At 40.3% G+C, this 21,971-nt stretch overlaps 2 protein-coding genes across 4 annotated transcripts in view; both read left to right on the forward strand.

The window, feature by feature from the left end:
* LOC123960801 (protein shortage in chiasmata 1 ortholog) overlaps positions 1-15,197 on the forward strand; it is a 15,930-nt gene extending 733 nt beyond the window's left edge. The window contains exons 2-27 of one of the 3 annotated variants that reach the window (XM_046035762.1): positions 305-380; positions 511-640; positions 1,796-1,886; positions 1,997-2,368; positions 2,502-2,607; positions 2,683-2,824; positions 2,917-3,027; positions 4,008-4,131; positions 4,907-5,001; positions 6,044-6,292; positions 6,725-7,162; positions 7,948-8,175; positions 8,321-8,515; positions 8,619-8,711; positions 9,072-9,253; positions 9,425-9,497; positions 9,641-9,710; positions 10,078-10,256; positions 10,334-10,439; positions 11,241-11,352; positions 11,571-11,692; positions 11,798-11,885; positions 12,087-12,218; positions 12,478-12,627; positions 13,164-13,932; positions 14,370-15,197. In XM_046035762.1, coding sequence (XP_045891718.1) covers positions 305-380; positions 511-640; positions 1,796-1,886; positions 1,997-2,368; positions 2,502-2,607; positions 2,683-2,824; positions 2,917-3,027; positions 4,008-4,131; positions 4,907-5,001; positions 6,044-6,292; positions 6,725-7,162; positions 7,948-8,175; positions 8,321-8,515; positions 8,619-8,711; positions 9,072-9,253; positions 9,425-9,497; positions 9,641-9,710; positions 10,078-10,256; positions 10,334-10,439; positions 11,241-11,352; positions 11,571-11,692; positions 11,798-11,885; positions 12,087-12,218; positions 12,478-12,627; positions 13,164-13,932; positions 14,370-14,455 — 4,519 coding nt within the window. In that variant the 3' untranslated portion in view covers positions 14,456-15,197. Of the gene's footprint in view, positions 1-304; positions 381-510; positions 641-1,795; positions 1,887-1,996; positions 2,369-2,501; positions 2,608-2,682; positions 2,825-2,916; positions 3,028-4,007; positions 4,132-4,906; positions 5,002-6,043; positions 6,293-6,724; positions 7,163-7,947; positions 8,176-8,320; positions 8,516-8,618; positions 8,712-9,071; positions 9,254-9,424; positions 9,498-9,640; positions 9,711-10,077; positions 10,257-10,333; positions 10,440-11,240; positions 11,353-11,570; positions 11,693-11,797; positions 11,886-12,086; positions 12,219-12,477; positions 12,628-13,163; positions 13,948-14,369 lie in introns of all 3 variants that reach the window. The other 2 variants (XM_046035760.1, XM_046035761.1) reach the window with 2 other exon arrangements.
* tal2 (T-cell acute lymphocytic leukemia 2) lies at positions 14,449-20,820 on the forward strand. Its single transcript, XM_046035763.1, has 4 exons — positions 14,449-14,530; positions 15,336-15,566; positions 18,620-18,734; positions 19,593-20,820. Exon 4 carries the CDS (start codon positions 19,607-19,609, stop codon positions 19,943-19,945), a length of 339 nt encoding a protein of 112 aa, XP_045891719.1. The 5' UTR covers positions 14,449-14,530; positions 15,336-15,566; positions 18,620-18,734; positions 19,593-19,606; the 3' UTR covers positions 19,946-20,820.
* Positions 20,821-21,971: the final 1,151 nt, after the last annotated feature.

A 21,971-nucleotide genomic window follows, 5' to 3' on the forward strand; every position in this document is an offset into this window, starting at 1 on the left:
GGGGGGGGGGGGGGGGGGGGGGGGTGTACAAGCTACCCAGCAGTTTATAAAGTAATTAAATTAATGCTTTAAACCTTAATTCATCAATAATTAATATCCAGTGATATAATTTATGTAATTCTAAAATTTTTAATGCAGGACTTTTACTACAAATATGAGTACTTCCTCCACGACTGGTGATACACAGTTATTTAAAGTGATGACTTTAGTGTGACATTAGACATTAAATTGATCTATTTTAGGTTCATGATAATGATTATCCTGGATTTATGTATTTGTATTTTTCTTTGTATGATGTTTATAGGTCTGAAAAGGACAACTCTTTTCCTACTCAGATTTTCTCTGCAAACAGATACAAAGCTCTCAACTATGTTTTTGAGGTGAGTATTTGGCATGTTAATTGTTTCCTCTGAATATAATCATTAAGAAAGAGGGAGACAGCTCAACATAGCATAATGCTGCGTTGACCCGTCTCCCTCTTTCTTTTACCTTTCTGTGGTTTTTTTTCAGACCACCACCAGTCTGAAAGTAATGATGAACCTGCTGGCACTGCCAACACCTTACTTCACTGGTACCAGTAACCTCTACCCCCATAGTGGCAAGCTGCCTGAAGTCACTTACAGGACGCCATGGATCAGAGGTACACAAGTGGCCTAACTAAGGTTTTATAACCATTTTGTGGCGTGACCTGGGCCTGGGTGAGCTGTGGGTTTGGGAATGTTTTATGTGTCATGACCAGGGGTTAAACTGAATACAAGGTCAGATCCAAACGTTGCCTTAAAAAGAGAATTAAACTATTTACTTGGAGCCTATCAGTGTGTAGACCTTTCTCCTTTGTACTCTGCAGTTATATGTATTTTTGTCTTGCACCTGAATAATTTTGTCTGAATGCTCGCACACTTCTGAATATTACAGTACGGTGACACAGATTCCTCACCTTCTTTCACTGCTCTAGCTGAGTAAAAGTAAAAGTCATCATTTCCACTCTACTACTGATTTGTCCTGCTTAGATTTTTGCATATAAAAGCACCGACATCCCTAATACTATCAAACCCTAAACCTTACCATGCCCCTAGGTATTTATCAACACAGAGTGTTAAATTTAAGAGGACTTGTTTAGTGTGGTACATAACCTGAGAGGAAGCACTGCCTCCATACATTTTCCTAACATGTTTATTTTATCTTAGACTTAGCTAAAGATTTTCTTTTCACACTTTTAGCCAGCACCCTTTGACTCTTATTGCTCTGTGAACGCAAGGCAGTCTATATCAACTTTTCATGCAACATTCTTTCCCTATTCCCCAACATTTCTGTTGCTCCTGCCAACGTCATCTTCACCTAAACATGTTTTACTGAGTAGCAAACTTGTCTACTGCAAGTAAAAGTAGTGCGTTCAAAACCTTACTTAAGTAAAAGCATCTAAGTATTATCAGGAAGATTTACTTAAAGTATCAAAAGTACTAATTGCGCAGTAATCAATGTCTTACAATTACTAAGACACATGGTTTTAACTGCACATTGGAGGTATGAAATACTGTAATCTGAAAAGTAACTAAATCTGTCAGACAAATGCATTGGAGTAAAAAGTAAAATGTTTACCGCTGAGGTGTAGCAGAGTAAAGTAAACCTCAAATGGCAGTTTCAGAGTAGACAGATAGCTAACAGAGTCCAGTAAAGACCTACGGCTTTTCATTCTTAAACAAATGTCTTGCAGTGTAATAGAACAAACTACCTTAAATGAGACCAACACAACGGGTTTGTTTCTATATTGACTTCTTTTGTTCACTTGTTGAAGGAAAGGTGATCTCCACCTGCAAACTCTTTGTCAGTGGTTCCGTGCTCGATGACCTGGGAGAAAAAAAGCAACCGGTTAATTCACCAGAAAGGTTCTGACTTTTTCAAACAGACTGTCTCACTGTTCATCATTTTACACTCAATGTTTTTATTGACATAATTTCAATATTTATTTTATTGTTACATTTTTGTTATATTCCAGATTTAGCGTGACTCTGAGTGAGGTGCATAGGGATGTGGAGGTGACACCCAGCTCTAATCCTGACTCAGTGAAGGATCTAGACCAGGATGAGTATGTCTGCCTTTTAAAGGAGGCGCAGATCAACGATCCATGTCAGGAATCATTTGTCAAGTGGACAACTGACCAGATGAATCCTGGAAATAAGACAGAGGATTACTCATCAGCTCTGGATCTCCTCCTGCAAGAGGAGCTCATGGTTGTCGATTACCTGCCACATTTTAAGAAACATTTACCCACGCTGAAGGCCAAACTGTCCAGGCTGAGGACCCTTCCTGTTGCCGACCCCTTACTGAGCTCAGCAGGAGATACCATCACTGAGGACGCCATATTCAGGTGTAGACGTTCTTCCTGAAGTGTTTCATAGTGATGTGATCAAAGTGACTATCGTATGCTAAAATTAACAAGAGTGTTACTTTACTGACCTTTTACTTTAGTGTTAAAGCCTGTTGGATTACAACTCTTTCAGACACTGTGCGTCTTATGACAAACCTCCTGATGTGAACACCAGTGACATTCACACGTGTGCAAACATTGATGAGGAGTTTTGTAAAGAGTCACTAATAAAAGAAGAGGTAACTAGAGATGATAAATGCCAAGTGATTTGCGTATGTATGAAATTACTTTAACACTGATTTTTTTCTCTGTAGAGTCTGCTGTTGCCGGTTGTGGTGGACACACTGAATCTGAGCCAAGAAAATTTCACTGCCTTTTCAAGCATTTGTCATAAAATGAGTGTTGCTCCTGAACAGCTGGATGAGCAGCCTCCAGTTCTGCACGTGCTTCGTAAAGGTGAAGACGAGATAAAAATATTTTTAGATCAAATAAAAGTATGCAGTAACATAGAGAAGTGAACTGATGTACTGGGGTCACATTTCTTTCAGCTCCCCTTCCACACGTATCTGCGTCAGTGGACATTTCCCAGTATGAGATACCAGAGGAGCCCAGCAAACAATTCGAGATGAATGGAGGCCTGATGGAGGCAGATTTGGCAGGTAAAAGTTAGAGAGAGAAAACACAAAGATAGTTGATCATGTTTGGACAGAAATATTTTCTACTAAATGTACCACTTTACACCCTCCCGCAGTGGTGGAAGAAGTATTCAACTCATTCACCAGAATCAGAATCAGTTTTAATAGCCAGGAATCTTTGTCTTACATTGCTCTCAATGTACATTTAAAGAATAAGCAAAAACAAAGAGCTCAGCAAAATGTGTATGTGCGCACAACTACAATGTACACATACACATAGTGAAGCAGAGTGCAAAGGATGGAATGACCCTTTTTGTGCAGGTATTATTATGTACATGGAGGATGGTGGATGTGATATATACAGTATATACCATATGAACAGCTGATGAATTGAAAAAATGATAAATAATAAATAGTAAACAGTATACAGGTAGATGGTGGAGTCACAAGGTTATTGTACAGGGATTTTGACTCTCTGTGTCTGGAGTCAAGTGTTCATCAGAGTGATGGCCTGTGGGTAGAAACTGTTCCTGTGTCTGGTCATTGTGGCGTACAGTGATCTGTAACGCCTACCAGAGGGGAGATGCTGGAACGGGTTGTGGCCACTGTGAGATGGATCTAATTAGGTAAAAGTAGCAATACCCCACTATTAAAGTACTGCATTAGAAGTACAACCCCTGCATTTTAAAATGTACATGAAAGTATTAGCAGGAAAATGTACTTAAAATATCAAAAGTAAAAAAAAAGACGCATTTGGCAGAAGTGTATGGATCCTTATTAATGTATAAATATGGAAGCGGTACTCGATGGTTGAGGTGGAGCTCATTTTATCTGCTTTATATGTTATATGTTGTTGGGTAGTTTAATCTCTAATAATAAATTATATTTTATAAACTGGTCCAACAAGGCCATGTGTTAAATAAATGCAGTGACATAAAAAGTACAATATTTGGCTCTGAAATGTTGTAGAGAAGAATAAAATATAAACTTGACCTTCCTCTCAGGACGTTTGATGCTTCCGGCTGAAATGGAGCTGGACGTGACTTTGACTCCCAGCACCAGTCAAACCCAAATCTGTCTGTCCACATGTAAACTCCAGAAGGAAGAGATGTCGCCGCTCTGCAGACGGTGAGCGAGGACACCAGCTCACCATGTGGTCAAACTGCTAATAGAGCAGTTACCCTGATGAGGTTTAGTTCGTTTTCACACAGTTGCTGAACATACAAGTGAAGTGATAAACATTCAGTTTATGAAGGAAACAACCTAAATGAAATCTCATAGTTAAATGAGGAACTGAAAGGCATTTTTATTTCTATTTTATCACTGTGTGAATGAACAAAATCCTAATAGTCAAAAAAGTCAGCACACCCAATTTAAATGTCATTTTCTCCTTTAACATGCAGAGGATAAATTCTTATCTGTCATAGCATTAGGAGAGGATATGACTGAGGACATGAGTAATGTGGCTATACTTCAGTGTAAAAATATGGTTACAAGTGAAATTCCTGCATTCAAAATACACAGGTATTAGCATCTAAACTAAACATCTAATAATTAGTGATGCATTCATGTGTTCATCACTTTAATATTGCAGCTGGTAAAGATGGAGCTCATTTTATTTAGTTTATATAATACTGCTGGGTAGCTTAACCAATAATATTTATAATTTATTAGTCGTTTATATATTGTATTGATAATGAAAATCTGCAGAGTATCTAGATTAAATAAATGCAGTGGAGTAAAAAGTACAATATTTTCCTAAATTTAAAGTATAAAGTAGCACAAAAGAGATATTTTAAGTAAAGTCCAAGTACCTCATACTTGAGTAAATGTACTTAGTTACATTCCACCACTGGTGTTTTGATGTACAAAAGCTCTTGTAACATTAATGATTGTCACGTAGATCTCTGGTGTCAGCAAGCGCTCAGAGAGAGATGTGGACGGCCCTCTGGAAGGCAGAGAAGCATCCAGCCTTTGTGGTGGGCTTCCTGTTGGCAGGTAACTACAAGCTTTGGTTTTACAGCTAAAGTTGTAATTAAGGGGCACTCCGCCAGTTTTATACATTAGGATCAGTTTACTCGATATTAGTGACGGGTATAACGATACCACAGCTCCGAAGCTTATGAGGAATGTGGCAGTGTCGACTAGAAAGACCGTCATGGGAACATGGGAACTGATACAAGATTAAAAAAAGTTACAATTTAATGAATGGTAATGTCCAGTTACTACATTACCACTCTTGTGAAATGTCACATAATTATCAACTACAAAGTTCAAAGACTCTAAACTGCACCAACAAGTCACTCATTGTGAATATTTAGTGTCAACAAAAAGATGTTATATTCAGGCTTTTTACAGTTAATTTGTTTTTCCTGTACACTGCACAATAATGTGTGCATTTACAGCAGCTACAGCACAAAGGCTTCCCAGGACTTTTGGTACACACACACTGTAAGATTGGAATTCAGCACTGTGTTTAAGTGCTTTGGCCTCAGTCTTGAAGAGCTGCTGTAAGTTTTTCTAACCACCAGATGTCATCGTGCTTCCTGAGTTTAAAGCCCAGAAGCTTCATGACACTTCATCAGCCCATCACTGCTTGCCATAGAAAACAGTTCTGTTATGTCTTCTTTAGCTCTGACGGGAGCTTTTCAGTGAGTCAGATTGGACGTAGAGACTTAAAAATGTTAACAAAGAGCCTGCTTAACAAAACTCGGGGCAGGGGTTTGACAGACATGGGCGCAGAGGGTCAAACAAATGTGCTATCAAGTTTCATGATGGGAACGGTAGCATAATTGTAAAGATGTACCAACATGCATGTTTAGTAGCTCGTTGTTCAGGTTAATCCTTGTTAGTTTGTTTTAGTTGTTTTGCTGTTGCATTTATTTACAGTTTCAGCAAACCTTATTTTTATGTTATTTTGTTAGTTCAAACATACTTAATATATGAAATGCTGCCGTGTTTTTAGTTTTAGAGACCTACAGGACAAATACTTCTACAAAGGGTGTTAGTAAAAATTTTATCTGCTGTATGTTTTTTACAGAGCCCCAAATACATGAACCAGCTGTTGACTTCCAGCCTCTGTCTGAAGCCTTGAGAGTCATGAAGTTAGAGAACCAAAGCTTTATCAGCGTCGGTGACAAACAGCAGTCACCGGTGGGGTGTGTTATAACCCCGCAGGTGTATTTGTGCAGAAACTGCGAGTTCACTGAGAGCATGTTGTCTGAGTTCAACTCCAACGAGCAGGAAAAGATGGAAGACTTCAACAAACGGTCACCTGAACATGTGGAGTGTGAGTGATCTCAGTGGCCAGGAGTGAATGTGGTAGATGCATCAGATTTCTGTTGTTTGTTAGAGGGTGAATTGGCAGTACATAACCACCTGTTTGACCTATTGTTTGGATCATTTTTAAAGCAATCATGCCAACAATAAAGGTTACAGCTTCATATATTTAGGATAGTAAACTGGATACATTTTATTTTGTACTGATCAGACAAAACAAAGCACCTTTAATATGTTACCAATATGGCTTATGTTAATTGTGATAGACATTTTGCATTATTTTCTGACTCAACAATTTGTTGATTAATCAAGAAAACCAGATGGCTGATTAATCAACAATAAAAATAATAATTGTAATATTAAGTGTGTATAGCCTACTGCTTTTTATGTTTTGCTTCAAACCAGTTACCAGTTTCTGACACATCATCTCCTCTGGTCTCAGTCACAATCAGATCCATCCTGGAGAATCCCGCAAACAAAACTCAGTTTTCTCACCTGAAGAAATCTGAAGCTGCTGAAGCTACTGCAGACGACACCCTTCTTCAAAAAGAAAAGGCTGCTGATACGTCTCAGAACACCTTCCTGATGCACACTGTCAACACAAATGATAAGGAAGTAAAACCTGCTACTACCACCAAAGATGAAGTTTCACACAAGAGGTTTCCAGAAGTTGTGGACGACTGTAAGGTAGAACAGAGCGCCCACATGCTCAAGCAGGCTGTCTCCTCCAGACTGAATATCAAAGACAATCACAGAGGTCTGCTGGTTAAAGAACATCCACCAGAGAAGGACCTTGACCCTCTGTCCACCTTCATGATATTAAGATCTCAGCAGACAGCTTCAGTTACTGCAACACCGCAGAGCTTCGTCAGCACTCCAGGTAGACTGCTGTTACTGCTGTGGCTGATTTGGTTGAAATAGATAATTTTAATAGCTGTTGCTCTTATAAAGCCTGAAGATGATTCTCGTCACATCCTTTATGTTCTTACAGTGTTACTTTTATACATTTTCCTCACGATAATGACTGGTTTCCAGACGCCCCCAGTACAGTGAAACTGCACATTTTCGAGTGGCCTTTTATTGTGGCCAGCCTAAGACACACCTGTGCAATACCCATTCTGTCTGATCAGCGTCTTGATATGCCACACCTGTGAGGTGGATGGATTATCTCGGCAAAGCAGAAGTGCTCTCTAACACAGATTTTGACAGATTTGTGAACAATATTTGAGAAAAATAGGCCTTTTGTGTACATAGAGAAAGTCTTAGATCTTTAAGTTCAGCTCATGAGGAATGCGGGCTAAAACAAAAGTGTTGCTTTAAAAATTTGTTCAGTGTATACATACTTCCCCTGTGGGCTCTGGGAACTTGGTAGTTGCTGACATTTTACAGACTAAATGATTAATAGATAAATCGTGAAAACACTCGGTAGATTAATCAATAATGTAAATAACCGGTAGTTGCATCACTAAACAGACTGTTTTTGTTACCACTTACACAACTTAATTAATATGGATAGTAATAAGGCAGCGAGGTAGCCCCCAAACGTAAACATTTTGGGGTTCAAGTTCAAGACACTTTCCACTCTGACTCTAAGTTACTGTACTCACAGTCTGATGACTCTTTCATGTTGCACACTGTAACCTCATCTCATCCTCTTTTTATTAGCACCAAAAGTGGATCAACAGACGCCACCACCTGAGCTGCAGCCGTCTCCAGAGCAGATGCAAAGATCAGACAGGAGGCTAACGTATGTGAGCGGTACTGTGACAGGAAATGCTACCAGAGAGCAGAAAGCAGCTTTTCAGTCGACAGGTCAACTCATCAGTCGTCCTGTCAGTCCGTCCATCCCTCAGGACAGACAAGAAAGCAGAGTAGTACAGGTCCAAGCTACCGGTACGACACCTTCACAGCACCTGCAGTTAACATATACCAAAACATGTGTCTTAAATTGTCCTTGTTAGAGTAAAGTATGGATGAGATGGTTCAGGTGTGTTTGAAGGTTGTTTTTTAAACCGCAGTTCTCTCGCTTCCCTTACAGCCAGCCAGCAGCACGCCTACTGTGAGTTGCTGGCCTTTGCTCAGCCCTGTTTGAGCTCTGCCAGAGAGCTGTGGCTCAACTTCCCCGTGTGGGGAGATTTCAGCTGCCTGGCCCCAGACCAAACACACTTCCTCCTCAAACAGCAAGAGAAGGCCCTCTGCAGGACACATGAAAAGAGCGCAGAGCTGGTCAGAGGTATAAAATGTTGTTTGATAATGCAGAAACATATTTGTAACACACTGTAGCTGTAAATTGTAGTACTGAGATATTAATTTAGTACATCTTGTGTTGCATGCAGATCGGGAAGTGCTTTTCAACCAGGCGGCTCAGATTCATGTGCTGGTGACGTTCAAGGAGCTGTTGCTGAAGTGTGACCTCAGTACTGCACTGGGTCAGTATAAACTGACTTTAAAGATCCTTAAATCTTTATTAGTTATCATTTATTAACACTTCACACTATCTGGGCGGCGTGGGTGTGGTTTTATTAGACAACAAAAGGATACAACTACACTGTTATTATGTTCATTTCACACCAGTTACAAAACAAGGTAAAAAAAGAGTATATAAACCAAAAGTTTGGCAGAAAAAGTTATGGCCCTTTATGAACCCATCACTCATCAAAAGAAGCTGAATGAGAATATAGGTTTTTAGAGTCTTTAGGTTTAGTTTTGAGGAGCCATCAGAGTGCGTTGACTGTACCATAGTGAACACCATATTGTGATGTTTACAGCCCTCCCCTTATTTACTACAGAGTACCTGACCAAGGCAGCTGAGGCGTGTGCAGAGCAGAGTCTGAAGCAGCTGGTGAAGAGGCTGCAGATCATCCTCTTCCTCAGTCAAAAGAACCAGGAGTCCAACCTCAAAGTGCTGGAGCTGCAGCAGCTGCTGCCTGCACGGCTGCACAGCAGAAAAGGACAGAACGTTGAAGAGAAAGTCAGTGGTCACGAGAGAAAAACAAATTGGTTTGGTTACTGCAATTCGGAAATTGTATTGTTCCGTTTCATTGTAAACAACTGCTATAGTTGCAGTTAGTCAAGAAATGCTCAGTTTTACCTGCATCCATAATGTTAAAACTATGATCCTGGTTGATTTGTCTTTCTGTAGATTCTTGTCTTAATATCAGTCGACTCTGACGACACCAGATCTATAATCATCAACAGCTTGAGGAAAGTGACCGGTGAGCAATTTACAGCTGTGGAAACAAGTGTTGTGGCTAAATACAAACATAGGTTCATTAATCCATCCAACTGATTTTATTTTGCATTGTCACTTGTGATTCTGGGATAAAAGTTCAATCACAAGCCATTATCGTCATCTCAGGTGCTGCTGTAACTGCAGTTTGTCCTGAGGAGGGCAAGAAAACACTTAATGGTGCCAGTTTGATCAGCAGGTAAACATTTACATTTGTATTTTTGTATTCATTGTTTCATTTTACCAAAATATTTCACCATATTCCTCATAAATCACATTTTTCACAGACCTTGTGGTGGTTATTTCGTATCTTGACACTCAAAAATGACATACAGAATATAATTGTTTATAGTACTCTCCAGTTAGATTTTTATGAACATAAACAAAAAACCAAAGTCATTCTTCAAGCAAACATGAGACAAATTGAATTAGGTGAAAGTGTCACTCCATGCTGTGTGAGTAAAGAACAGGAGGGCTTTGGCGTACTGGAGTAAGTGGTAATTGTTTTCCTGTGTTAAAGGAAACATTTCAAGCTATGTTGTTTTTACACTCCCATCCTGTTCCAGCAGCATGCGCGACAGTGTGTGTGTGGTGGTGTGTGAGCAGCACGTGGGCCCCGACTTCCCCTGGAGCTGTTTCTCTCTGGTGATTGAGTACGACCATCCAGGTCAGTCACCATGGGCCGCAGTCTGCAGAGAGAGGAGCATCAGTCACCTCACCTTCAACACAACAATCTGCGACACTGGTCAGCTGCCACCACATACGTAGCATTCACGCTAATGTACAGAGATGTTCTTTAAATGTGTGTGTTCTTCCCAAAAGAGACGGAAGAAACCTCGTGGTTGCTGGAGGAAAATGTGCCATGTGTGTTGTTTGTCACAGAGGGGCTTCTCAACTGTCCACTACTGCTACAGACACTCGAGTCAGGGTAAATCAAGGCTAATTGAATCATATCCAGCTAGTAAGAATGGAAAATACCTGGATTTCCATATTTAGACCAAACCCACACTGGGTGATATTACCAAAAATCAGTATACATATTATTTTACAATAAATAAAATGGTTGAATAGTTTTTGTTTTTTCATCATGTGAAAACCTGTTAAATAACAGTAAAAATGAAGGCGAGATGATAGCGTTCCCTTCTGGGAAAACAGTCACAGTGACTCCTAATGTTAGAGCTCGGATGTATGTGTTTAGATGGTCACTGAAAGTGTCTGTGCATTTTGTTTTCATTAATCCATTTCCTTTAGATATTAAAAAAGCTAATCATGTTAATCATGCATTTACGGCATCCCACTCTATCCTTACAGTTATAATCTTTTAGTTGTTTCTTGTTTCTTCCTGATTAATGGTGATTATTAAGGCTTCAACTGACCTTAACGTCTTGTCTGACCAACTGTCCAAATCCCAAATTATTTCAATTTACAATAACAGAAAACAGAAAAGCTTTATAAATGGTTAAAGCTATTAACCAATTATCAAAAGTGTTGCCAGTTAATTTTCCAGATGATTGAATAATTGATTCATAGTTTCAGCTTTAGTCTTTTTACTAGTGTAACTCTCTTCAGGTACGTCTAAACCTGACTTCAGATAGACTATTTCTTCAGAGGACAAATCTTTAAAACTACTCTCCAAAATGGTTTTTCACAGTCAGGCTTTAAAAATGTGATGGTAAGCTATCATTTAAGCGCCATATGGTGTTTGAAGGGTGTCTGTTTGTTGTAACAGGTTTCAAATAACTGTGCTGGAGAGGACCTACTGTCCGTCCTTGCAGATGCTCGGAGGGACCCATCGCTACGCTGTGATCACAGTGGATGAAAGCACCGCTATCGTCATTCAGGTACCAGGCACAGAGATACTTGCTGCACCCTTTAAAAGGATAGACGCACACACACACATAAATCCGCTACAATGCTGCCGATTTCCTACATATTTTTATCTCCGTAAACTGAGCTTCTTTGTTATTGGTAATGCTGCTAAATAAAATCTCCATCTTGAAAGCAGCAACTAAATCATTTCAGTGTGTGTGTGTGTGTGTGTGTGTGTGCGCTCGTGTAGGAGGAGGGTGAACTGTGTCAGGAGCGAGCCAGTGAGAGAGTAGTGATGAGGCTTACTGCTCTCTCTCTGCAATACAGCTGCTGTTGGCTCATCCTGCACTGCCCAGACAGGCAGGGAGGAGGGTCAGTGTCCACACCCACACAAACAAACCGCTCGCATGTAGACATACACACAGACACACACATTGTGCACACAAAAGCTCACTGCTTATGTGTGTGTGATGGCAGATTTTCCAGCGAAGCCTTCAGCAATTTGGTGTTGGTTTATTCGTCTCTGGTGCTGTTCGGCATGAAGTCAGAGGATCTAGACGTCAAGGTTGAACCATAGACTTTAAAAAACACAAACATGGTTTTCAGCTACTATATGTCCTTGCTGTCAAAACATCTCAACAAATTCAGTAAAAAACACCAAGTTCACACCGTGTGGTTGTTTCTATTTAGTCAATGCAAATGCAGTTCCTGTACAAATCCTTTTTTTTTTTACATCTACCCCTTTGTTGTCTACCGTGTTTGTCAGGTGCTGATTGTGTCCGAGGTGATGGAAATAGCCAAATGGATCAGCAAGATCTGCTTCCACCGCCTGACGGCCAGTGACAGGGACCCTCTCAGCTGGCTGGACAGAGACTGGCTGACTGTGATTCCCTCGGAGGTGATCTATAAAGAGGAAGTAACGTAGATTAGTCTAGTGTTGGGTTGAGAGTTTTTTTCCTTGGTGTCATTAACTACTTCAACCTAACTCATGCAGGATAACTGCAGGATGAGAAGCTTCTGCTGTGGCTCCACATTGAGCTTTTTATTCGTATCATTTTTAGGCATTATGCCACATAACAAATGTACCTGAAACTTATCATCACTTTAGATGGCTTTGATTGTTTCATGTTGTAACATTTTGTTTTCTTTCCCTCCAGGAGGAGAAGTGTCTATTACAGTTCCCATGTATTAACCCTCTGGTTGGTCAGCTATTGCTGAGGAGAGCACCATCCTTCCAGTGGCTCCTGGGGGCCTCTCTGTCTCAGTTGAAGGAGCTGATCCCTGAGGTGCCACATAAAGTCCTCAAGGTGATCCGAGATATGTCACTATGCTTAAATATAAGATGCATATTGTTGGGATATGATAGGGCAGTTTTGGTAATTAGAAAATGTATACCAAAGATATATGTTAATATACTTAATATTACTAAAGTTATTAATACAGATGAATAATTAGGGGGCACCAGCCTAGGTTCAGGTACAAATAACCAAAATGTGAAAACAGCCAAAAAGTCCATTTAGCAAAGCCAATATTTAAACACTGTTTGTGTGACAACAGAGGGGGAGAGTAATCTTCCTCACTCTCCCCCCGCAGCCGTGTTACTGGACTTTTGTCTGATAAAGCACAACACAAGTGAGGCCCAGCGGTGTGGAACCGATACAGTGAAAAACATGCTAAGCACAAACCAGTAAACCGAACGTGGCCCTACCAGATCAAACGATCCCTATGACTGTTCATACATAAAATTTCATTCAAAGTACTTCACATGAAAACAGAATAAAAATAAGGATCTCTTCAGTGACATTTCAGCACTTAATAGCCCCTCTTCTCTTCCTGGTTTCAGCTGTTCAGTGACACCACCTCCCTGTACACACTGACCACAGAGCCGAACCAGCTGGAGTGTCAGACACTTATCACTGACACAAACCAACAAACCAGTCCACCAAACAGCACCTGGACCACCGCTGCTGCCCCGGAGCACATGAACTCTGACCCACAACCAGAACCCCCCATCAACCCTCATCCAGAACTTTTCTGTAGTGACGACACCAGTTTCCTGCTCGGAGCTGATCGCAGCTTCGGTGAACCAGACCCAGACTCGATGGTGCAGGATGGCAACACAGATTTCAGACTCGACCTGAGTTCTTCCTTTGGCAGCCCAGATGTTCACCTCACGAGAAGCTGGACCAGCGGTGATCCATGGAAAGAGGAAGACAGAGGCAGAAAGGTGGTGATGTTTTCTGGCCGCAGAGGCAGAGCTGGAGCAGCGGGGAGAGTTGTTGAAAGAGCAAAAGATGTGTGGACACAGAGGGCTCCAGCAAAGCTCGACAGTCCTTTCAAGCTGGACTCCACGTTCGGTTTCAGCCCCATCCACCAGCAGCCAGCCAGCAGTCAAATGTCCACGTTCTCCTCGGTCTACAGTGACCGCCAACATCCAGACTGCCACCGCATTTCCTATAGTCTGAGCCCTCCTGCAGAGGTCCTGCTGTGGGGTCGAGGACAAACCAGCAACGAATGCCTCACCAGTAGAGGAGAGACGGCGTCGCTTTCAGCTAAGTATGGCCCCAAATGCTGGATGGGACAAGAGAGGAAGAGGACGGGCAAGGCTGCAGGTTTGGTTGGAACAGGTGAATGATAGTGGGTACGGTGCGTCTCCATCCACCTGCAGTGGCAAAGTACAATGAAAACAGACTTAGCGAATAAATCACAACGCACATGAAGCGTGTCACCACTGAATACATGAAACATGTCCATCATGTTTGCAACATCATTTTCCACTGTTTGGTGGTTTGACTAGCGCTCTTCTTAACTACGTCAATGGTTTCATGGCACCTGACTGGAGAATTAGCGCCACCAGGTGTTTATGTTGATGAACCAACTCCTAATATTCACATCACAGTGGTGGATGGAAACATACATTAATATGCAATTTCCTGTAAAATTGGTTAAAATGTGCACTACATTTGGATAGAAATGTGGATTATGTCTGTTTTTGACTTTTTTAAGCTTCATTGACAGATTGAGATATTTCCTTGTGTGTGTTTTGCAGTGTTGACACCACTGAAGAAGGGGAGGTTGAGCTATGAGAGGGTGCCCGGCAGAAGTGATGGACAGACTAGGCTTAAATTATTTTAGGCATGAGTGCTCTGTTGCTGTGGACTGTAAAAAGACAAAAGAGCAGTACATCCTTAAAGTTTTGTTACATTCAAGGTATTAATTGCATGATTTAGGTTTAGCTTCCGAGTTTTTATTCAGATGAAATAACGTTTTCCCATGCAAACACTTTTTAATTGCAAGCTAAGTTTCTACATTTCAGTTGTATATTTTATATTTAACAAGCAACGGTGCTTTTATGCATTCCGGGTTTTTTTTCTTTTAAAATCAGCTGGACCATTAATTATATGGCGGTAAGGTGCAGTAGTTGCTGACAAAATAATTAAAATGAATAATTTTCAGTCAAATAGTCTAATATAAAATACTGATATATTAAAATACTTTGTTTTATAAATATTATATTGTTATAGTATTTACTTATTATTACATGTTTTAATACTTTTAAGGCCATATTTCACAGCACAAACGGTACTTCTTTGTGCTTTATTAGATCAAAACTTTCTACTAAACTACTATTTTAGTTAGTGTCCTGCACCCTATAACTCCTCTTGGTGTATAAACAGATACAGAACGCCAATATAAAAGTAATTTTATAAAAATTTGTCTTCATGGGACAAGTTGTAAAATGTTATGCCTTACAGCTGTATTATAATGTGTTATAAACTGTGTATTATATGTTTATATACTGTTTCTAAGGCCTAAATTAGGGGGGTGTTAACATTTCGTTTTTACAAAATAAGATTAAACAAAGATTACAACTGTGTGCACATTTTCCTTTTGTTTTGGTCTTCCCCCATACTGAGCATGCTCAGTAGTGGAAAAACAAATTGTGATTTATGGCTAGAGGAGTGGGATCGAGGGTCTTTCCCAGCTAAACTGATAAAGCCTCTCATTTTAGCAGCTCCAATGGTGGGGCTATTTTTTTTCCTTTTTCATTTAGTGAAGCAATCCCCTTATCATCGTCTCTCAGCATGTGGAGAGAGTGCTTATCTTCACGAGCCAGCAGAGTGAAGCCAGCTCCCTCAGGAATGATCCCCAGACAAAGACGACCCCCGGGGACATCGACTCCAAGCCTCCCTGCCTCTGGACAGCCATATCCAGCTCTGGCTAGCCACCATCAGTAACCCGCCAGGTTTTTTTTTGTTTGTTTTTTGAAAACATCTCTCTGGCCTCTGCCTTCACACAAGCACTGGACAAACACAGAGACAGACTAGATGGTTTATTTTTTTATGGCACTGGAACAAAAGCTGTGGTGGCAGGATGGTCAAAGGACTCCCCATAAGAAGGCTAGGTAAACAGCAGCGTAATGGTGCAGTAATTGCCCCTGACTATACGTTAGGCCTGGACTGAATGGGAGAGGAGAGACACTGTGGGAGCTAACAGGCTGTTTAAACCAAAGCCATCCTTTAGATTTGGATCCTACTCTGACTGCAGCTGTAAAGGTCACACAGCTGTTATCTGTAATAACAGGCAGCAGTTAACTGTGTCACCTGTGTGTTTCACGGGGGGGGGGGGACAAATAATGCCCATCTGAAGGAAATCTCAGAAGAAGCAACACACACAGTATTTTGACACAATAGCTGACATTGCAACATGCTAATAAGATACAGTAATTAAGAACAGGGAACCCTGCAAAGTCACCAGAGACAGTATTGAAGTCACACTGAGTCCCCTCCACCAAATTCTACAAACGCAGTAATTACCCGTCAATATTGGCTCAATAAGTAAAGTGTTGTTATATATGCCTATACATTTTCATTATTCATTAGCTCAAATAAACATTCAGAAATATTGGGACCTAAAATTTTTTTATATTAAATCTGCAGGTAAATCATGTTAATTAACTGCAGTAATTTGCAAGCAATGACAGTGCAACTTGCATGTGAGAGAGCAACTTCAGAGTGGCTGGGACACTAAAATATTTATTAAATAGGGTGCCAACGTTTGCCTTTTGAAGGAGACACATTGGGAAAAACAGATGTTTCCTCTTCCACAGTCTCACTTGGTTTAGCAGTGAATCGCATCAAGGTTGCTGTTTATTGATCATCCTCATTTTGTCATTCATTCAGAATTGATCTGATCTGATAACATATAACACAAGTCTGTACTGCTACTGTGTGGTAACCTGAACAGGAAATACAGGAGTAAGCTGATGAGGGTCTTCAGTGGATTGTGTATTGTATTTTAGTACTTGGTGTTTTCATACTGTCAATGTTGTTGTTTAATTCGCCCCTGACTGTACACTGTAGTGTAAATCTGCAGCCATGAACTCTAAATCTAAAGTAAAGCTGCGACTAATGATTATTTTCACTAGCCATTAATCTGTTGACCATTTTCTTAATTCATCGATAATAGTTTTGTCTGTATACAGTCAGAAAATGTTGAAAAATGCCTATTATAATTACCCACAGCTCAAATGTATTTAGATAGTTTGTTTTAGTTCACCAGCACCCTAAAACCCAAAAATATTCAAAACGTTACTGTGCAATTAGAATAAAGAAAAGATCCCCCTGTACGCAGGATGAGCGGTTGGCGATGGACGGATGAATGGAAAAGATAACACATGAAAATTAACTATAGTTCCACTTGGGGCTGCAACTACTATATAGTTATAGTGAAAAACTCCAAATATTCAGTTTACAATCATATAAAACAACAAAAATCTAGAAAAGTAGCAATTCCTCACCTTGGAGAAGGTGCTAACAGTGAATATTTGGAATTTTTGCTTGAAAAATTTGAATATCAAAATAGCTGCAAATGAACTTTCTGTCTCTAAAGTTGCAGCACCATTTCTGTGTCCAGGAGCTATCTATGCATATTACTCTAAATGCAACAATAAACACAGCACTCATCTCATTTTATCGTACAGACTCTCACAGTGTGCTTACGTATCAAAATGCTGCACTTAACACAACATAATTAAAACCACAAGGACCTTCATAGCTTGTCATTCTGCCTTCAGCCTCAACCTACATGACAGATAAAACCAGTCTGCTATAATCTTCACCTGGCCTTGTTGGTGTGATGAAAGTTAACAGACAGGCCAAAAGGTCCTACAGTGAGTGTGTCTGCAGACCTTCAGCCTGCAGTGGAGGCTGGATGGAGCCAGAGAGTGGTGGCGCCTGGCCTGCAGGTGCAGCCTCTTGGACGTGCAGCAGGGCCCATGAATGGCCGATTCAGAAAACGGCCCCCATCGGGCCTGTTCTCCAGGCTCGGGGCTAATCCCAGCCCCTAATCGGATTATGTAAATTCCTACTCCACACAGAGACTTCTACGGAAGGCTGCGTCTTTGAAACAACACTTGAAGGGTGTAAAAAGAACAGTGACAATTGGTTAAACTAGACTTGTTTTTTTTATCTAAACGGAGGTTGAAAGTGGGGGGAGGGGGAGGGGGTGGGGGGGTAGTGAGGAGTGGTTGGAGAGAGGTGAGTCAGGGCGCTGTGCTCTCCCTGTTTCCTCTGTAATTTATGTGTGGCCCCTTGGAATGGCTCAACAAGATTACCATAGTCATAACAAAACCCATATTGTTCGACTGTCAATCTGGATATGGTATTTTTACCTTTTGTGGCCCAATCAGGCTGAATTCAATAGCAGAGCAGCCAGTGATATCAAGGTCTTTTCCACGGTGGAGGCGATGGTGGGTTGTCCATGCCTAATGTCAGAGAAACAGAAAGGAACAAGTGTCCACAGCAGTAAGAGAAGGATCAGAGAGACGAACGTCTCAGTTTCACTTCAATGGGAATATATTTGTCACCTTTAGTGCGAACCTTCAAGGATTAAATGAGCAATGAATCATAAAAGCAGCACAAATAGTCACTTAAAAGGCTGTTGAGTCCAGAAAAAAAAAAGACAGAATCCCTTCAAATGTTGCACAGAAACACCTATGAAAATCATTTAAAGTGACGATTTATGGATTATAACCATAAAGCCACCTGCATTGGCTCTAAATGATAGAAGGAAGGGGGGTGTTTTAACAATCACTCCTCAGTTAACACCAACCTCACACAATGCCACAGAGGCTCCACGACAGCACACGTCACACAATAGGGTTCACCCTGCTATAAAATGTGGGATGCGAGCATGCAGCAGTCTTGCCCCTTCTCTCTCTCTCTCTCTCTCTCTGTTCCCCATCCCTCCCTCCCTCACACTCTCTCTTCTCCTCTCTCCTTCCCTCTCACTCACAAGGATCTTTCAGAGAGCATGAGAAGACGTAACTGAGTGGACATTCACGCCTGGACACTGATGACCCGCAGAGGACAACGGCGCAGCTGAGATTTTCTGCACATTTCTACACACACAGGTGAGAAATCTGTTGTATATTGAAGGATTTTTTTTGCTGCCCTCAAGGCCACATGTTTCCACTTTGGTCAAGTAAATAATTAATCACTAAGAGTTTGTAACACAAGGAGATATGTGTACTCCTTTATCATTTTATTATATGTATTTACACCAGATTCTGCATTAAGGTAGATTGAATTATCTGTTTATAATGATAATTTGAGAATAATTTACAAACAACAATATTTTTTTGTTGTAGGACATCCTTTATATAACCAGAAAGTCTCTTTAAAAACAAATCTAGTAACATTTTAATTTAGCTGCCTTAATTAGCATTTATTCACCCATTCATTTAAACATTTAATGGTTTATAATGAACGACAATGTAGTTTTAACATACATGCAAGTGTTTATTAATGTACAGTATTTGTCAGAAGTCATAATCTCTCATTTTAAAAAATACTTTATATTATTATTGCACCTGTGTTTTACTACATTGTCATTCATTATCTGTTTATACACCAGCCTCCACCTATGGGTGCGCACAGGAGGTGTTTTAAGGTGCTGACAAACATGTGCTTACAACTAAACATCTGTTAAAATGACTGCTTATAAACGCTAAATACTGTAGTGGTGGTTAAGTGTTAAGAATTTACAGTGAATACCTGGTATGTGGAATATCAATTTAAAATTAAAACAGGAAAAATACAGAAGGTTGTGTACTGCAGAAATGACAAAATCCACTCTGGTAAATGTTCTTTTTTATAAATAATTTTATAGCAATATTTGTAATGTAGGATTACTAGGATTGTTTTCATTATCGATTAATCTGCAGATTATTTTCTCGATAACTAATCAATCAATCAACTAATCGTTACAGCTCCACTCGGCACCATGACCAGGAAGGTGTTCACCAACACGAGGGAGCGCTGGCGCCAGCACAACGTCAACACTGCCTTTGCCGAGCTCCGCAAGCTCATCCCCACCCATCCTCCGGAGAAGAAGCTGAGCAAGAACGAGATCCTGCGTCTGGCCATGCGCTACATCAACTTCCTGGTGCAGCTGCTGGAGAGCCAGAGCGGTCAGCCAGCCAGCCACTCCCCCACCACTCTGCTCACCTTCCTCAGAGGAAACATGGAGCAGCTGCACTCCCCTCCACACACCTGGGCCCTGACCAGTGACACAGAAGTCCCCTCACCTGGATCCAGCTGCGACAGCTCTGAGGCCTGGTAGAACCACAGCCACAAAATACAAAAAAATTAATCAAAAAATGTGGACGTTGTGTGACCCTTTTCTTGGGTTTAAAAACTGATCTCGTCCTTCCTCAAGACTCATTCTTGCCCGTGTGTGACTTGTGTTTGAATGCAGAAGATGCAATATTCTGTGATATTTGGTGGACTCCACATGTGGTGGAACATGTGGGCACAGCCTCCATACTGATCAGTGTTGAAATATGATCTGCGGGTGAAAAATTAATTTGTATTTTGCATGGATGTACAATATTCCCTTCATGTCTTCATGTTAATATTCCTTGTTGCCGGCCGCCTGGAACTAATTTAGTTTTGCAATGAGAGGCTGTTTTGCCGATGAGGAAAATGGAGGGGATTAAGGAATTTCTCATTTCAAGCAATAGATTCAGCATTTGAATAGATAATGGCTCAGCCAATTCTCCAGACTGCAATCGTCTCAAAATAGCCATGGGCACTTTTTTTTTAAATCGACATGCTGTTTTTTTTCTTGAGAAGACGAAGTCTGACCTTTATGTGTATTTATCAAGGTTATGTGACTTCAGAAGAATCAGTTCTGAAAAGGACTTCAGTATTTGTTGATTACCAACTTTGTGGTACTTAGGACTTGGCTGAGGAACTTTGGCAAAACTGAGAATCCTCTTATAGTAATTCCACGATTGACCACACAAATGTAATTTTATTTAAATGCATTTTAATTTGAGTTTTTGTAAAATACGCATGTCATATAGCCAAAGATTATGAATTGATTGTCTACTGTGAAGAGTGTGCTAATTATCTTCTGATACCTCTTTTGTAAGTTATTTTGATTTGCTTGTGAATATACAGTATGTTATTTATTTGAACTATTTATTTAATAAATGATTTGTTAGTAACACTTTCTGAATCTTGGTACTCGAATCATTACACACAAAAGTAATTTGTACAGCAAGAAACACTTCAGAGGTACCAAACATTTAATTTCTGAGCAGACCCCATACTATTTACTAAATCTAAATTTGGAGTTGAGGTGGGTTCACACTGAAACTATGTAAGTATAAGTTTACTCAGAACATTCAAACTGAGTGTGCTGTTGATGGATAGGAACTGTCCCACAATGCAATATAAAAAGAAAAAGGAGGATCTGCTCACAGCTGGAAAAAAAATTGTTATAACAGTTACAGAAACACCTACGAAAATGTCTTAGTGGCAGATTGTTGACATGTACTGGCTGGATTCTAATGAAATTATTTCACACTGGGTAAGACAGAACTGATCTGAAGTTAAGAGTAGCGCTGCTGCCACTTTGTTCGTGCTCAATAAGCCCAGAAACATTTGTCCACAAGTCCTGTGATGACTGTGTGGACACAGAGCTGACCTCTGCTCTCTGTCCACTGACCAGAGGCCTGAGAGAGGAGCTCTGAAAGTGACAGCTTAACTTGTGACCCCGGGACCGTAGGTCATTCGGCAGTTAAACACTGTGCAGTTGACCAAGATGCAGATGGAGTTTCCTTAAGGAAAACGCCACTTTGTTGCTACACACGGTATATGATAGCGCAAAATGTTATTGTGTAATTAGATAAATGCTTTGTAGAGGAAATGCCATCAGAATAACTATAAATTAATAAATATAGTTCCAATTAGAAGAAGATTATTTTAATTACTGATGAAATAATTTATTTACAAATGTATTTATCTATCTATATATCTTGGAGGCTCACATAATTCACACTCTTTCCCCACAATTTTCCCTTTGGGGGGCCAATAAAATCTGTTGATCTATCATTTTTTCATTTAATTGATTCGTCTAAAATGTCAAGCAATAATAATTCCCAGAATCCAAAGTGATCTCTTTAAATTGTTTGTTATGTCGGTTCAACAGTCCAAAATATAAAGATATTAAGTTGAAAATAATGTAAAAGCAGAGAAAAGCAGCAAATCCTCACATTGGAGAAGCTGTTCCCAGTAAAGATTGTGCATTTTTCCTTAATAAATAAATTAACCGCCAAATCGATTATCAAAATAGCCAAACA

This window comes from Micropterus dolomieu, linkage group LG21, assembly GCF_021292245.1.
Source record: "Micropterus dolomieu isolate WLL.071019.BEF.003 ecotype Adirondacks linkage group LG21, ASM2129224v1, whole genome shotgun sequence".
Classification (NCBI taxonomy): domain Eukaryota; kingdom Metazoa; phylum Chordata; class Actinopteri; order Centrarchiformes; family Centrarchidae; genus Micropterus; species Micropterus dolomieu.

What these genes read in the sequence shown, in the direction of transcription:
- tal2 (XM_046035763.1), top strand. Translation starts at nt 19,607, where the DNA reads ATGACCAGGAAGGTGTTCACCAACACGAGGGAGCGCTGGCGCCAGCAC.